The 17,632-nt window shown below is 44.8% G+C and overlaps 1 protein-coding gene across 4 annotated transcripts; it reads left to right on the top strand.

Moving 5' to 3' along the window:
* Positions 1-1,031: 1,031 nt before the first annotated feature.
* Positions 1,032-17,578, top strand: cluha (clustered mitochondria (cluA/CLU1) homolog a). 4 transcript variants are annotated; one of them, XM_029001636.1, is made up of 26 exons: positions 1,033-1,354; positions 4,935-5,131; positions 5,224-5,395; positions 6,248-6,391; positions 6,482-6,609; positions 6,783-6,937; positions 7,013-7,138; positions 7,783-7,930; positions 8,010-8,102; positions 8,182-8,876; positions 9,232-9,632; positions 10,227-10,328; positions 10,422-10,522; positions 11,145-11,297; positions 11,402-11,464; positions 11,621-11,865; positions 11,955-12,039; positions 12,222-12,375; positions 12,602-12,741; positions 13,302-13,382; positions 13,485-13,610; positions 13,714-13,835; positions 14,020-14,113; positions 14,194-14,328; positions 14,413-14,486; positions 14,640-17,578. In XM_029001636.1, exons 1-26 carry the CDS (start codon positions 1,225-1,227, stop codon positions 14,767-14,769), a joined length of 4,194 nt encoding a protein of 1,397 aa, XP_028857469.1. In that variant the 5' UTR covers positions 1,033-1,224; the 3' UTR covers positions 14,770-17,578. The 4 variants fall into 4 exon arrangements, with proteins under 4 accessions (XP_028857468.1, XP_028857469.1, XP_028857470.1 ...); XM_029001635.1 differs by having other exon boundaries at positions 1,032-1,354; positions 14,194-14,486; XM_029001637.1 differs by having other exon boundaries at positions 9,232-9,545; positions 14,194-14,486.
* The last annotated feature ends 54 nt before the right edge of the window (positions 17,579-17,632 follow it).

Below are 17,632 nucleotides of genomic sequence, written 5' to 3'. Positions count from 1 at the left end.
CACTTTCTCTACAGACATCATGCCATTGTTTCATGAAAGTAAGGAAATTCTGCAATAAACGCTTTCAGATCAATAAATAATTCAAATCAATAATTGTTTGCAGCATAGATAAAAATTGTTTTTGTTTTCATTAAAAATGTGTTTTATACAGTACAGGCCAAAAGTTTGGACACACCTTCTCATTCAATGCATTTTCTTTATTTTCATGGCCGTTTATGTTGGTAGATTCTCACTGAAGGCATCAAAACTATGAATGAACACATGTGGAGTTATGTACTTAACAAAAAGTGGAGACCTGGACTCCACAGTCACCGGACCTGAACCCAAACGAGATGGTTTGGGGTGAACTGGACCGCAGAGTGAAGGCAAAGGGGCCAGTGGTGGCTTAGCGGTTAAGGAAGTGGCCCCGTAATCAGAAAGTTGCAGGTTCAAATCCTGAGCCGCCACGATGCCACTGAGCAATGCACCGTCTCCACACACTACTCCCCGGGGGCCTGTCATGGCTGCCCACTGCTCACCAAGGGTGATGGGTTAAATTCAGAGGACAAATTTCCCTGTGTGCACCGTGTGCTATATTGCTGTGTATCACAAGTGACAATCACTTCACTTTAAACTTCGCAAGTGCTAAACACCTCTGGGAACTTCTAGACTGTTGGAAAAGCATTTCAGGTGACGACCTCTTGAAGCTCATCAAAAGAATGCCAAGAGTGTGCAAAGCAGTAATCAGAGCAAAGAAATTAGAATATAAAACATGTTTTCAGTTATTTCACCTTTTTTTGTTAAGTACATAACTCCACATGTGTTCATTCGTAGTTTTGATGCCTTCAGTGAGAATCTACCAACGTATATGGTCATGAAAATAAAGAAAACACATTGAACGAGAAGGTGTCCAAACTTTTGGCCTGTACTGTACATGGTTTGCGTACTATTTTCGTTCGTGATCGGGCGTGCCAATAGTGAAACGCGTTTTCTAATATAAAAAAAACTGGGGGAAATGACACAAACGGTTTGCCGTAGCCAGACTCCGGGGGCGGGACCGGGCGCAAAGGCAAATAGGTCAAGAGGAGGAGAAACCACGTGTGACAGCAGCCAAGTCTGGAAGTGCCCTTCCTGGCTCTAGATGTTTCTGTAACATCGGCCTCGCCGCGCGTAGCCGAAACACCCGCCGCTCGTCACATCTGCTGCTCGGTAGTGAAAACAGGCGAGGCGTCCCGCTGCCGAACCATGGTGAGCAAGACCGATGACATCCCGGCGTCGGCGCCCGACGGCGGCTCCGCGGACCTCGGACGGGACGGAGCGACGCCGGACCGCAAGGCGAGCGGCAAGGCGCCCTTCAAGGACCCCTGCGCCCGCGGTACGTAAGCTGCCTGGACGTTAGGTGGCTGCCCGGCGTCCCTCTCCTACGTCGCCCCACGCACATCTCTATACGGGTTAATTATTTTTAATTAAAACGGACGCTTTAAGTTGCGATTACGCCCTTGCGTCTGCCAGGTTTGGAACGGAACGGCGTCGGTCCGGTGTTCCGACATCAAAACACTGCGACAGTGTTGGAACACGGGGGGGGGGCGGATTTATCGCCGGCGGTCGAAGCTGCAGGGACGGAGGAGGAATTATGAAAGAGCGCGTTTTATTGTTTCTCGGTCCAAACTCGCGGGACGCCGGTTTGAATCTCGCCGTGTGGAGCAGCGGGCGTCGGCGCACATGTTTCCGTAAAGGCGTGCGGCACGAACGAATCAACTGAAGGTCACCTTCAGTGGCGCTCAACAACACGGGCGACAGGAGGGGGGTCGCGTTCCGCACGTCTATTATCCCGGCGGACCGACTGCGCCGCGGACGCGGAAAACCGACGAGTGCGGAGCGTCGCGCTCCGCGGTGTCACGCCGAAGCCGAACGGCCCACGCCTGTGGCCGAATTAAACCACAGTTCGTGGACGTCGCATTCCGAACGCCCCCGCGGACTCGGGTCGGGAGAGTGGAGGCTTCCGGGACCCGGAAGAGGAAGCGCCGTGCGCGAAAGTCACGGTGCGTGTATGGCGGTGGAAGGTTACACTCGAGCCTCTTGGTTACGGAGACTCTGCTGCGGGGTGAGTCTCCGACCTAAAAAAAAATAAAATAAAAAAAAAATAAAGAACGTCGTCGGTCTTCTTTCCAGATACCGTTCATTTTGTTGGTGTCGCGGCAGGTTTAATAACATCGTCTTTACTAATAAAAAAAGTGTATTTTAGTGCTATATAACTTTCGTCGCTGTCGCGTTTGAAGAGACCTGTCCCTCTGTCCTCATGCAGTTGTCACGAATTAATTTTAAAATCACTTTTCCTTTATTTCATTGAGGAATTGATCTTTGATTAAACTAATATGCATTTTAAATTTATATAACTCTGAAGTAATATTAGCCTTTTTATGATGCTGTAATTTATTTCATTATTATGGACAATATATAGGTAGTTGAGTTTTTTTTTTTTTTTTTTTTTTTTTTTTTTTTTGTATAATTATTTAATACATGAATTTAAATGCTATTTTCTTGGGATCTTACTATTTGCCTGGAAAAGCAGATATTCATGACCATCACTTAAAAATTAAGCATGGAAATAATTAAAAAAAATTTTGCATGGTAAGGTATCCTTGTGTCATTATAAAACTTTCCACGCATCTTCACATCTCGAATCGGATTTGTGGGTTTGGTTAGAAACTGCAGCGGCTCTGGCCTATTGGGCCTTCAGCTGACAGTGGCTTGTGATTGACGTGGCCCAGCGGGGGGTCTGGCTGCACGGTGTGTTGAAAGTCTGTGGTCCCTGCTGTTGGGTGTTTTAATCCCCGTGTTAGCTGTAATTCAGCCTGGCGCTGGCAGACCAGTCCTGCCCTACACGAGTTATCTTCGGGTTCTGACCCCCAACGGCCCCTCATAGGTGTTGCATCCATTCCTAGATGCTATTAATTCCAGTAGAACTAGATTTCCCCGTAATCTGCTTCAGAGGACTGAGCTGTTCAATTTGGCAAGACAGATTAAATTAGCAGGTAGAGGCAGATGAAATGTCTGCTTTGTCGCCTAAGTCCTTTTAAATGTATTTAAGTCTGTAGTAACCTGCTGGAAGTCAGCTATTTCTAACCTTTTCCGCAGATCATACGAAATATGAATGAAAGCTGAAAATCTGTCTGAAAGGCTTTCTCCTTCCAGAATGATTGACTGGCTGCGTTATCTCAGGAGCTGTATATTAACTCGCTCCTGTTCTTTCGGATAATTCTTTGATCAAAGTTGATTTTTCTTGACCACGTCGTCTGTTGTAGCTTAGCACATGACCACTCAAGTAGGTTCCTTTTTAAAGGCGCTAACAATGGAAACCCTCCCATCATGGTAAAATGATAAGCCTCCTATGCCAGCAGTCGCTCCACCGCCTCTGTTCTGCTTGTTGACTAAAGGGTACGGTGTCGGACAATGCTGGTGTTGGTAGGGTTTAAATTCAGAGCTCAAAAGGCAATGGGCTGCTGGACACAACCCAACCAACAGAGGGAGGTTAGAAGGACGCTTGAATCGACTTTAGTGTTGTGCAATGTGGACCTCTAAATGGCCCGCCTCAGACCTTTGCTCTACTTTTTGGCCGAATCCCATTGGCGTGAGATGTGGTGTGAGCATTTTATTGCTCCACGTTTCATGCCGTGATATCCCGGTCTTGCAGATGTGAGGAGAATTGCTGTAACCGTTCAGCATTTGGAAGTTCCACAGGCTGTTTCTTAGTGACCTCAAAGCCCAATAAAACACCAGCTGAATTTCAAGTGTCAGGAAAGAGCGGCCCTCTGCTTGGGAATTGTGAGGGAAGCCCCCACCCACCGTGAGCTCTTCTGCTGGCTTCAGATGGACCCTTTGATTGTTGAAAGACTGACTTGGGTCAGGTGGAGCCAGGACACTCAAAGCAAGTCCATGGCTGATGCAACCTTTTTAAATCACGCTGCTTCTTTAAGGGACAGAGGGCAACAGAACGTCTGAGGACAGAAAACACAAAGTTCATCCGCTTCTTAAATCTTTACCTACAGTAATCCCACCACTAGTTACACATGCATAGCCATTCCCTTAATTTTTTTTTTTTAAACACCCAGATTGCACTAAAGGTCTGTGTGATCCATTTGGCATCATGGATTTGACCTTGACCTCCAGTCTTGCCCTCCTGTCAAGTCAGAGTGTCGTCCAGCAGCTGTTTGTTTCTCTGCAGCCCTTCACCCTCCTGCAACTTTTTAAAAATATTTTTTGACCTTGATTGTGTCCAAGGACAGGCAGCAGTTCTCTGGGGGGGTATTTGCTGCCGGGCCCGGCAGGGTTTCTCGTGGAGATATGGAGTTCCAAAATTCGTGCATCTGACAAAAAAGATTACACATACAGCATGGAATTCTTAAAAACTGGTAATGTGATGGCGATTATGGGCTCTGGTTGCATTTTGAGTTTCAGGTTGGTCAGTTCAGGGATTCACAAATGTTTGCCACACCTGGCACAGGAATAGGATACACAGAACAGGATATTTTAGAACTGTGCTATTAACTGAAGAACAATCTCTTCTTTATGTCTGTTAATATTGGCTTGGAACGCCGGTGCTTGCATACGTTGCATGAAGACTCAGATTTTTTTTTTAGTTTTTCTGAAAAAAGCTTTTGTTATTTTGTCTGCAGCCTGTTTAATATAGACTGTGTATGCAGAGGGTGGTGCAACATTATGGCTCTCACTGCACATTATGCCTGGACACGAGGGCTCTTTATGAGTGTAGTTTTGCCGGGGAAGGACCAGACACATTCAGGGGACAAAATAAGCACCTGGTCAGAAAATGCTCTAATGTTTTATTTGTTGGTCCTGATCGCCGACCTCAGTGCCATAGTGTCGTGCTAAATTGACCCCAGCTTTACAGTCTCCTCACACGTAGACCTCGTATGAAGGCCTGTCTTCTCTTGTAGGGCACAGTGCCAACAAAGCAGTGATGAATGGTGACGGCGGCCATGATCACATCGAGGAAGCAGAGTCCAAACAGGAGGGCGGCGCTGGCGACGCCGACCCAGGCGACGAGGCTAATGAGCAGGAGGTGATTGTCATTCAGGACACGGGCTTCACTGTGAAGATCCAGGCCCCGGGCACCGAGCCGTTCGACCTTCAGGTACAAAAATCCCCACCTTCGTCCGACGTTATTTACATTTTTCCCGGATGTTGTGCAGCACCGCCCATCTTTCTTCTGCTGCTGCTCCTCAGGTGTCTCCCCAGGAGATGGTACAGGAGATACACCAGGTCCTCATGGACCGCGAGGACACCTGTCACCGCACCTGCTTCTCCCTGCAGCTGGATGGGAACGTGCTGGACAGTTTTGCTGAGCTCAAGTCCATCGAGGGTCTGCAGGAAGGCTCTCTGCTGAAAGTGGTGGAGGGTGGGTCCAGCGTCCCTTTTAAACATCTGATAAAAAGGTCCCTCCGGGAATTCGCATTAAACACAATTTAACCTATTTCAAATGTAGAATTTCAGCCTACTGCAGCACTTCCTACACTTTGCATTCATAATCAGTTTTACTTCTGTGTTACCGAACATGCAGACATGTGTGACTGGAAAGCTGCTCATTTACCCTCAAATTTCCGCCAAGGATTGTGCACAACAGTTTCCAAGTGTTCTGCACAAAAGCGGGAGTAAACTTAAGGGCGTACTGACGCTGCCGTGTCTGCGTGGAGCGGGACCGCACGACAGGAAGGCTTTTACTGGCAAACGGTCTAGCTCCAACATCTGAACTGAAATTCGATGTCAGGGCCGGTGACTAGTGACTTGTGTGTGTGTGTGTGTGTGTGTGTGAGACATCTGCTTCTCAGGAACTATTTATACTAGAAGGCCACTGTGTGCCAGTCGGCTGACTCATGCAACGTTGTGGTGGCACGCAATTGAAAAACATTTTTCTGCCGCAAAGCACTCACACAGAGTGCTGAGGCAAATCGCCCTGATGGCGTCTCACTTATTTCAGCAGTTTCACAACAACCACAAAGGTTTATTGGCAAATCCTGGAGGGGCCTGATTAAAGAATGCCAGGGATGATTGAGGGCATTTCAGTATCAGGAACTTAAAGCAGACCAGAATTTTCATGGAAAATTAACTCTTGCAATTTTAGTTTCTGGCCCGGTAACTTGTTAGATCCTTAGCATGCTAACTAAGTAAACATCAAAATTATTACTGTTACTGTTTGCTGCATTATTAAGTACTTTCATTGACCGACACTTTCCATTCCTGTTACCTGCAGAGCCTTACACTGTTCGGGAAGCCCGCATCCATGTACGTCATGTCAGAGATCTTCTCAAGAGCCTTGACCCTTCAGATGCTTACAATGGAGTCGACTGCAACTCCCTCTCCTTCCTCAGCGTCTTTACCGATGGAGACCTGGGCGGTATGTGCGCCCTGCATGGTTTAACTGGATGTGCCTGCCTAGTTTTTTTACTTGAAGCCATGCTGATGGGCTCTGTATCCTACTATGCAGAAAGTGGGAAACGGAAGAAGAAGGGCAGCGAGCTTGAGCAGATTGACTGCACGCCACCGGAGCACATCCTGCCGGGTAGCAAAGATCGCCCCCTGGTGCCACTCCAGCCAACGAACAAAGATTGGAAGGTAGGTCTAGAGCGCCCATGTCAAACTCGCGGCTTGTGGACCATCATTAAAACCATGATATTCCATGATAGTCATTTACTTGGAACCATTTTAATGTGCGTTCTCATAAACCTTTATGTCTTATATAAAGGAAAGGTGTGCAGTAGTGTTTTTTTTTTTCTTTTGTTTTGAAGCCTCTGCAGTGTCTCAAGGTCCTGACCATGAGTGGCTGGAACCCTCCACCTGGCAACAGGAAAATGCACGGAGATCTCATGTATCTTTACATAGTGACCATGGAGGAGAGACATGTTAGCATCACTGCATCCACCCGTGGATTCTACCTCAACCAGTGAGTATTAAGTCAAGCCTTTATTGAAAAATGTCCAGTCAAATGAGTTTAAATTCACTGATGATGCTTCGGCAGGTCCACCACTTATACCTTCAGCCCTAAGCCAGCCAACCCCAGCTTCCTAACCCACTCTCTAGTGGAGCTGCTGAGCCAGATTAGTCCGGCCTTCAAGAAGAACTTCACAGCCCTTCAGAAGAAGAGGCAAGTGCCTAATCTTTCCTTCTGCAGTGCTGGAGGATGCAATACAAACTTGTTTTAGGGCTGGGTGATTGTTTAAAAACTCGACCAACTTCTGTGATAAAATTCATCTCTATTTTGGTGATCAGGTCTATGCATTTTCCACGCAAAAAATGGCAGAAATTATCATCTTTTGTGTATGTACTTGCATTAATTTTAAATAGACACATGCGGCTGCTGAGGTGCTGGAAAACAGAAGCTATGCATGCAGCACCACGTGACGTGGTTCACTTTGTAAAGCTAGCAAAGAGAGAAATTGCTGAAAACTGAGCCAAGGAGGGCAGTGATAGTCAGGAAGATGACTTGCAGTTACGTGCAGACGTTATTGGCCAGAAAGGTCTGGTTATGGCCAAAGACACATGGCACCAATGAAGCCTCTATGTAAGATGCGCCTTCAAAAAATCAGTTAAAAGACATTTGAGTGGCTACACAAAAATCATGAAAATGCAAGTATTGTGCATTAATAAACTGTTTATTATCTCTGGTGGCTTTGGTTTCTGTCTGTGATTAAAATCAAATAGATTAATGCAGGAAACTATATTGTTATCAAAGTGTTTTTTGCCACATCGACCAGCCCTGGGCTGAATCTCACGTTGCATGTTTCCCAGGGTCCAAAGACACCCATTTGAAAGAATAGCCACGCCTTTCCAGGTGTATAGCTGGACTGCACCTCAGATTGACCATGCCATGGACTGTGTAAGGGCAGAAGATGCTTATACCTCTCGCCTGGGCTATGAAGAGCACATACCTGGCCAGGTAAGTAAAACAAAGTGTTTTCTGCATTTTGTTGAATGGCGTTCCTTTTGTTTTTGACACTCCAACACTGTGTTCATAGACCAGAGACTGGAATGAGGAGCTCCAGACAACTAGAGAACTTGCCCGCAAGAACCTCCCAGAACGCTTGCTGAGGGAGAGGGCTATATTCAAGGTGGGTGTGTACAAGCTACATCAAAAAGCATCTTCCTAACTGGAGATTTTATTAACCATTATTCACAATCAACCCTTAGGTCCACAGTGACTTTGCGGCGGCAGCTACACGTGGTGCTATGGCAGTCATCGACGGCAATGTCATGGCCATCAACCCAGGCGAGGAGACCCGAATGCAGATGTTCATCTGGAACAACATTTTCTTCAGCCTTGGCTTTGATGTGAAGGACCACTACCGTGAGCTAGGTGGAGATGCTGCTGCCCATGCTGCACCCACAAACGACCTCAATGGGGTCCGGGCCTATGGGGCTGTAGATGTTGAGGGCCTCTACACCCTTGGCACGGTCGTTGTGGATTACCGTGGTAACCGTGTGACTGCCCAATCCATCATCCCTGGCATTCTGGAGCGTGAACAAGAGCAGAGTGTCATCTACGGGTCCATCGACTTTGGCAAGACAGTGGTATCTCACCCAAAGTACCTGGAGCTGCTGGACAAGACCAGTCGGCCGCTGAAGGTACAGCACCATGCTGTCCTCAGCGAGAAGAACGAGTCTGTAGACCTCTGCTCATCTGTTGAGTGTAAAGGCATCATTGGAAATGATGGCCGCCACTACATCCTGGACCTCCTGCGCACTTTCCCCCCTGACCTGAACTTCCTGCCTGTGGAAGATGAGGAGCTGCCCCCTGAGTGCCAGAAGCTGGGCTTCCCATGTCAGCATCGCCACCGCCTGGCCTGCCTGCGCCAGGAGCTCATAGAGGCCTTTGTAGAGCACAGGTAGTTATTAAAGTCTTTGAATGTGAATAAATTCTGTATTTAATTGCAATAATTGTAATTATTTAGGCTTTAGAATGATTCTTTCTTATTCCCCATCATTGTGCATTAGGTCCTCCCACTTTTCATAAGTAATATTTAATTCAATATAAATTGTATATACTCAATACAAATTTTCATTTGGAAAAACTGTCTTCCTTTTCATAATTCACTCGAACTTGTTCCACTTTTTGCTTATGCTTCATAGATCGTGAAATCATTAGAATAATGATCTGATTTTGAAGAGCAGTACTACTTCCACTCTCCATTAATGATGGATTGACTTATGAAGAAATATACTTCTGACTGTGTTCTGCAGATACCTCCTCTTCATGAAGATGGCTGCCATCCAGCTCATGCAGCAAAAAGCAAACAAGGAGAACAAGGCCACTGCCTTGACCAATAGCGCCAGTGCAGAGATGACCGCTTCATCTACAGCTGCCCCCAAGGATCCTGAAGCTTCAAAGGCAACACAGACCAACTCAGAACCGACACAGACGGTATCTGAGGCCACACAGACCCCAGCTTCGCAGCCTGGAACAACCACAGAAATCACCACAGCAACCACCAATGGGACCCTGGAGTCAATCACCACAGAGAGCCAGAATGGCGGGTGTGAGAGCCCGCTGGAGGGTAAGGAGGCTGAGGAAAATATCCTGGGTCTGGCCCAGGCCAAAGAGCTGGCAGAGTCCTTAGCTGCAGAAGATGGATCTGGTATTGGTATGTTCAGCACGGCGCCAGGCTCTTGGGCAATGGCAGCATGGCAGATAAATGCACACAGAACTGGTCTTTTCCCCTCTCAAATCCAATTTTTTAAATTCCTCCCTAGTTTAATGCAAATGCTTGTAGTTTTTTTAATTAAACAAAATCTATCTAAATTAAACAAAAGATATCTAAAGATATTTGTCCACACGTTGATTCCAAGCCTGTATTTAGACAGAATCATCATTTAAATTGTTTTTAAATGATTAGTGAGGGCCTGTGCATTTCCCTGCCATGTTTTGTAGCTCTGACTTGGTGAAATTGGTGTGGCAATGAAGTAACAACCCTCTTCCTTATGCCATGTGTTCTTGTGACAACCCTTTAAAACTCCTCACATAACTTCTGGGTCTTTTTTTTTTTTTTTTTTTTTGTGAGTGACTAATTAATAATATGATTAATAATCAATGAGCTCTTTTTCCAGGGAAAAGGAATAACCATGCTAACTAATTTAAAGTGTATTTATCTCCTCTGTACTTTTTTCTTATTTCCATAAAATAATCTCTTTCTAATATTAATAGAAGCATTAAATTTTATTTTATTTTTTTTAAACAGATCCAAAGAGCCGAGAGGTTGTCCTCAATGCCTGTAAGGCCGTTGGATCAATCAGCAACACTTCCTTTGACATTCGCTTCAACCCAGATATATACTCACCAGGTACGCAAAGGGGCCTGAACTGCTCTACTGTTGCCATGGAACTGCCTGAATGGTCATGTGACCTCAGCCTGTCTCTCTTTGCTGTTACGGTAGGTGTTCGTTTCCCTGAAGACTGCGCCGAGGACATTCAGAAGCAGAAGCAGCTTCTGAAAGATGGTGCAGCGTTCCTGGTGTCCTGTCAGATCCCCTCGCTGGTGAGTTCACGCTGGGTCTGAGCCACTTGGCTGTTTTGCTGGAGGTGTGAATCCCATCTTAACTGGTGTCTGCCATGTCTGGGGGAGTGTTTCTAATTGGCCTGTTGCTTCTGATGGGGAGCAGAGTTGCTTTATTGCTGCCACAGTGACACCTGCTGTCATTTGGGTGCAACTTGCCTTTCAAATTTAACAGAAAACAAGAAATAAAATGTGGAGGTGGTTGCTGGCTGACCGTGGTAATAAATCATTTTAAATACAATTCATTTAAGCACAATAAATACTGCAGTAACTTCACCTGTGCAGGTGCAAATCCTGTTAGCTTGTGAACAAAACTAATTCCTGTTTAATTAAAAGTGAAGTGATTTTGTTATTGTGAAACACTGCAGCACAGCACACGGGGAGCAGTGTGTGGGGACGGTGCTTTGCTAAGTGGCACCTTGGCGGATCGGGATTCGAACCGGCAATCTTCTGATTACAGGGCCGCTTCCTTAACCGCTAGGCCACCACTGCCCCGTTACATATTGGTTAAACTGGGTTATTTCATTTTAGAGAAACTGGGTTAAGATGCACACTAGGGGCTAGTATCTGGCTATAATGATTATGCCAATAATGTCCATGACAGGTGAAAGACTGTTTAGACCACAGTGCTCTTCCCATGGATGGAGCTACGCTGACTGAAGCCCTGCACCAAAGAGGCATTAACGTCCGCTATCTTGGCACCGTGCTGGAGTTCGTGGACAAGACCCCTGCAAGAGCACAGCTTGACCACTTCTACGTAAGCTACAGTTCCATGTGACCTCAAAAGACTGTATCAGCAGTTGACACTGTTGTGACCAATGGTTTTAAAACTTTTTTTCTTTATCCCTCTTCCTTTTACAGAGAATAGGAATTAGTGAGTTAATTACGAGATGTGCAAAACATATCTTCAAGACGTACCTCCAGGTGGGTTAAACTGGATTTGTTACTGTGATGAGTAAAAGCTGATAAATGGACATATTTAAAGTGGTTTAATTGTATGTAGTGTAATTAAATTTCCCTATAATGAAATTATATCTTGCCAACTTGTTTTTTATGATGAATCTTCGGTTTCTCCTTCAGGGTGTAGAGCTGTCTGCTCTGTCCGCCGCCGTCAGCCACTTCCTCAACTGCTTCCTCAGCTCCTTCCCGGATGCTGTGGCTCACCTTCCCGCCGATGAGCTGGTGTCTCGTAGGAAGAACCGCAAGCGTCGCAACAGAGTCCCTGGAGCGGGGGACAACACTGCGTGGGCCAGCCTGACTCCTACCGAGCTCTGGAAGAACGTTGTGTCTGAGGCTCAGAGCTACTATAACTTCACTCTACAGTGGTGAGGGAACTGCTCTAGACGTGGTGCTGCTGATGGCCCACCAAACGGGTTTTGGGTCTTTATTTTGTCTTTCTGTGTTTTTAACATAGTGACAATGTGGATCTGGTGGTAGAAAAGTATGGCTTGCAGAAAATCACACTGCTGAGAGAGATCTCCATCAAAACCGGCATCCAGGTACTGGAGAATCCTGTTTGGTTGTTTAAGTTTTATTTATTTAAGCTGCACGTACTTAAATAGGTTGTAGTTGTTTGGAGATTTGTTCCCTTTGAAGATAATGACCTTGACTGACCAGACTGTGTTGAACCATTGGTCTGTATTCAGAATTTTATCGTTCACTGACTCCCGTACCTCCTCAGATTCTGATTAAGGAGTATAACTTCGACAGCCGCCACAAAACAGCCTTCACTGAGGAGGACATTCTGAACATCTTCCCTGTTGTCAAACATGTAAACCCCAAGGCCTCTGATGCTTTCCACTTCTTCCAGAGTGGGCAGGCCAAGGTGCAACAAGGTAGTGTCTCTTCAAAACAGGCAAAGCTGTGAACAAAATCTACAAATCTCCACCACACATGAGTAATTATCTGTGCAACGTTGATTACCAAAAACATGAGAATCAGCACACAGTTTTAATGCTGATTCTACTTTTACATAATCATACAGCATGTGGGTACACATTGCGCCCACCGTGGCACTGTATAGTAATTAAAGTTAAACTTGACTCGTTGCTCCAATTCCAGGGTTCCTTAAGGAGGGCTGCGAGCTCATTAATGAAGCCTTGAACCTTTTTAACAATGTGTATGGAGCCATGCATGTGGAGATCTGTGCCTGCCTGCGCCTCCTGGCACGCCTGAACTACATCATGGGCGACCATCCTGAGGTACAAAACATTATTTATTTATTTATTTATTTATTTAGCGGTAGACAAATAGTAGGGAATAGCATAGAATCCCTGATATTACAATGCTGGTAATATATTGCCAGGACCATTCTTTACAATTTGATCATGATTTCTTTGTAGCTTCATTGATTAAATTTTTTGATCAACTGAGTATAAAAGGCCTTCATAGCTCGAACGTGTCTGAATCCCATTGTCTTCTTTGGGATGCATGAGTGAAGAGTGCCTTGCACTTTGCCCAGCAGAGCAAAGCCATTCTCCACGAGCCTCTGCAGTTGGGTTTCTTTAATGCGCAACCAATAGAAACAAAGCATAGAAGATTTAAGTTGACTATCCATGACAGAAAGACATTCTGCTGGAGAAAAATGTAAAATGTTATAGGCCCGTCTGATCTGTTTTGCTTGAACGTTGCTTGTTGGCTGTGTAGAAGTAGCAAGTGATTTTTTTTTTTTTTTTTTTTTTTTTTTGTTAACTGAAATAATAGTTTGAGCCCATGTGGTATATCACAAAAAGAATCTTGAAACGAAGTGTCTGTTTGGCAGGCCCTGAGTAACCAGCAGAAGGCTGTCCTAATGAGTGAGAGAGTACTGGGGATTGAGCATCCCAATACCATTCAGGAATATGTAAGTTGCACATTAATTTCCAAATAATAAAAAGAATGGGATTTAATTCATTGTGAAAATAATAAATGACTTTTGTTAATGTTAAAATTTTTTCCGCCACAGATTCATTTGGCTTTGTACTGCTTTGCAAATGGCCAGTTGTCCACTGCCCTGAAGCTGCTCTACCGCGCCCGCTACCTCATGTTGATGGTGTGCGGAGAAGACCATCCAGAGATGGCCCTGCTCGACGTGCGTGAGCTTCTAGTGTTGTCATAAAAATTGACAAGCGCCGTAACTTTGTACATTTTAACCATGCAAAATTACTTAACATTATTTTCATTTGAATGTGCAGAGCAATATCGGCCTGGTGCTGCATGGAGTGATGGAGTACGACCTGTCCCTGAGGTTCCTAGAAAATGCCTTGGCTATAAACTCTAAATACCACGGACCTCGTTCTCTTAAGGTGGCCCTGAGGTAAGTAGTCCTTTGCTGGTATAATGTAGCCCTTGAACGATTTAAGCATTGATAGGAGATTAAGCACAGATTGGAGTATTTATGCCACCTTCACCGAATTCTTGAATTACACCGTTGCGATTTGAGTTCAGAAATCAGTCCTGGATCCACTGTACATAACTTACCAGTGACATTTTGGCTGCAGTCATCACCTGGTGGCAAGAGTATACGAAAGTAAAGCAGAGTTCCGCTCTGCACTGCAGCACGAGAAGGAAGGCTACACTATATACAAGAACCAAGTAAGCAAATCCTCCCACAGGAACTCTGGTACCCTTGGGACCTCTGGTTCGGGTACAAATTCTTGGTACCATTTCTTCAGGTTGGCGAGTCCCACGAGAAGACAAAGGAAAGTTCAGAGTATCTGAAGCACCTCACACAACAGGCAGTGGCACTGCAGAGGACCATGAACGAGATCTACAAGAACGGATCCAGCGCCAGCATCATGCCCCTCAAAGTCTGTTGTCTGAATTATGATATAACGTTGAATCATATTACGGACATAATCTTGACCATGTCTGGTTTTTTCCCCCCTCCCCAGTTCACAGCTCCCAGCATGGCCAGTGTCCTGGAGCAGCTCAACATAATCAATGGCATCATCTTTATTCCTCTAAGGTGAGCTAGATAATATCAGAAATCAGTCACTATATGAGTAACTGAGTGTTTTGTAATGCTCTCCAGATGCTCCAAGAAGGATCATGATGACTAGTTAATACATTTTATTGATTTACTTATTTTTAATGTGTGGTCCATTCTGGGTTCTTTCAGCCAAAAAGACTTGGAGAACTTGAAAGCAGAGGTACAGAGGCGACAGATGCTACAGGAACCTGGGAAGATCGAGGAGAATCAAGAGGACTGCCTCCTAGAGCTGGATGACAAGCTGCCTGTGGATGATTAATACCAACACGCCCCACCTGCCAGGGCAGGTCGTGATGCAGCAGCCATCCGCTCGAACCTGTGGACCTGAGAACTGTGCTGTGAAACCTAACTAAGAAATTGAGAGCAATCAGAGAAGGGGAGGGTCAGATCAGTCAGGAACAGGGTGTGAGGGACATGAGGAACCAGTGTATGTGTGTGTATAACGAGGGGACGGTCTCATCTGGTCTCTGCAGCGAGACCAGAGATGGCAGAGAATGACCATGACATTGTATACCAGAGCCTTATCCACTGCTCACCCCCACATTCTCACTGATCTCACCCGCTTTGTCTGAGCCCAGGACCACTCTTACCCCACTTGAGCCCTGTGGAGACAGGTTGTCCCTCCCCAATCCCCACATTCATTCGTTCATTTGCTCTCTCGGTCTCGCCACACGTAGCATGGCCTAAAACTCAGGTGATTTCTACTGTGCACTAGGTCGAGACTGAAACCTTGGGCTCGATGCTTTCATAGTGGTTTGAGGAAAGGGGGGAGGAGGAAAAAAAAAAAAAGTGGCCTGCAGAATGTAAGCAAGGTCTAGCTCCAAGATCATTGCTGTCTTCTCATCTTGCTCCTTCACCAACTGTTGTTCTCATCCGTGTGGATTTAACCACACATTTTCTGTAAAACAGATCATGTTTTTGTAAAGCTGGGAATGGGGGAAATAATAAGCCATTTTAGAGCTGCCATTTACCATTTAATTTTTTTTTTTTTTTTTTTTTTTTACAGAGAGAGAGAAATACTGTGTGGAATACTGTCTGTCATGTTAGACCGAAACTTGAAGTTCAGATTTGGAACGTCCAGCATGTGGTACACTCGGCTTAATACTGGTTCTGTTAAATATTTTTCTGTCACCCTGAATTTCTTTTTTTTTTTTTTTTTGGTGTATTGTCCAGGGGAAGGGGCTGATGCTGCTACTGCAACACTTGGTTATTTTGTAAAATTTTATTTTTTATAAATATAGTATTCCCCGTTGGACGGCTGCTGTAAGCTTCTGGCCTTTGGCGCGTTGTACCCCAGCTTCTGACTCTGTGAATTTCAAGGAAAGGCTCCCTGACTTTGATCTTTTTATGTACTGGGTGTGTCTTTGTATTAAAATTGATCTGGCCATTTAGTGTGGGTTAGTGAAGAGAGGCTTCTGCATTTTCTTGAGCAGTATTTAGTGCAGTTTAAAACATTGCACCACCCACCGTGCTGCTTCAGTGTAATATACCAAAAGAAATGTGTGATTTGTGTGAGTGTTTTGTATGGGGTTGTATATGTGCGCTATGTACCCTCCCTACATAAGTCTCATGTATTATGTATGTGTGATTTAAAGCAATAGAAATGCTGGACCTGTCCTTTTAAGTGCAGCATTTTCCCCATGACTGTCTGCAGACTGTGTATTTCCCCTGGAATGTACTCATTTAGAGCACAATAGGCCTCAAGAGTTCCCATGAACACCATCAAATTGGCTGAAATGGACTAATATTGACCATGTAAAGATCTGTGCCTATTTAACCTGATTTGCTTTGGGAAGGAACCAGGGTGCTGAATTTCTTTTTCATTGTTTGATCTCAGTATGATGTGTTTTTTGTCATTGCCTCATATCTCAACATTTCTACAAAAATGAAAAAAGAAAAAAAGAACTCGCGATTTACCTTCACTGGGCAACTTTTTGCAGACGTGTGCGAATGTCTTGTCGGTCTTGTCCTGCACTGCCACTATTGGCCACCGGGCGGCGCTCAGCAGACTGCGCTTCCTCCCATGCTGCAAGGTGACGAACGAGATTTCCTCCAGGAGGCGCTGTACAACGTACACGCGTTCCAGTGCGTTGACTGGATGCGTGTTTGCTCCAAGCTGCCACGACAAAAAAAAAAAAAAGAAAAGAAAAATTACCTACTGAATTGTGATAGTTCAGTTTCATGTGGGGTCAGAAATGCTTACTTTGAGCGCTGCGAGGGGTAATAAAATATCAGGAGGTCTATATACATATATAAAAAGTCAGCGCTCTATACAGCTGCTTAGACATGGTTTTAATCAAATTTTCAGAGCATAGAACTGCGGTGCTTTAAATACGAGGGCGCTCTTCGATTCTGTCATTTAATTTGAAAGTTGTAGCAATATATCACTACACTTTTTAACAACTGCATGAGAGATATTGGTGTTTAACTGTTGAATACTGCTTTTTTGTAATAGTAGTAGTAAAGTACAAAAGCCCAAATTTTTAATCGGACGATTTGACAGCGAAAGTTTTTTTTTTTTAATGTGTGTCACTGTGTTTTTTTTTTTTTAGATATATAATTCGACCTGGCGATTGATAACTCCACTGGAATAGTACCGTACTGGTTTGTCTCAGGTGTTGTGGTTTTGATATTTCAAAATTACTGGAACAAACCGTCTGTACTTTTGCACATTTCCGCAACCTTTTGGCTTTGGAGTTCAACCCCAGTTTACCAAATATGGCGCAAATTTAAGACTTCATAGGACAAAATTGTGTGTGTGTGTGTGTGTTTTTTTTTTTTTTTTTTCTCTGTGTGCCTCTATGGAGTTGCTTACAGCGCAAAAAAAACGTCATGAATGGAGGCTGAATTAATGCACAGTGAAGCACTCGCGTTTTTTCCACGTGCAGGACGCTGGAGGTGGTTTGCGTTTTCAGAACATGAATGTTGCTTTTTCTGCCCATAGTCTCCCTTGGGTTTCAGTGCTGTATAAAAAAAAAACCTGTCTGTTGCTCTTTGCAAATGACTAATTATTTTTGGGTTTGCTTTTGTATTAAAAGAACGTAAATTAATAAAGGAAATTTACCAAACTGTATTTTTGCTTTGCATACATGGAGAATTGAGATGAAAGCACGCAGCAAATA

This window comes from Denticeps clupeoides, chromosome 13 (assembly GCF_900700375.1).
Source record: "Denticeps clupeoides chromosome 13, fDenClu1.1, whole genome shotgun sequence".
NCBI lineage: Eukaryota > Metazoa > Chordata > Actinopteri > Clupeiformes > Denticipitidae > Denticeps > Denticeps clupeoides.
Note: the sequence above shows the minus strand (reverse complement) of the source record. Positions and strands in the feature narration are given on the sequence as shown.

What these genes read in the sequence shown, in the direction of transcription:
- cluha (XM_029001635.1), top strand. Translation starts at nt 1,225, where the DNA reads ATGGTGAGCAAGACCGATGACATCCCGGCGTCGGCGCCCGACGGCGGC. An exon ending in TACCGATGGAGACCTGGGCG is followed by an intron (nt 6,392 to 6,481) that starts GTATGTGCGCCC and finishes CCTACTATGCAG; the next exon opens with AAAGTGGGAAACGGAAGAAG. An exon ending in GGGAGAGGGCTATATTCAAG is followed by an intron (nt 8,103 to 8,181) that starts GTGGGTGTGTAC and finishes ATCAACCCTTAG; the next exon opens with GTCCACAGTGACTTTGCGGC.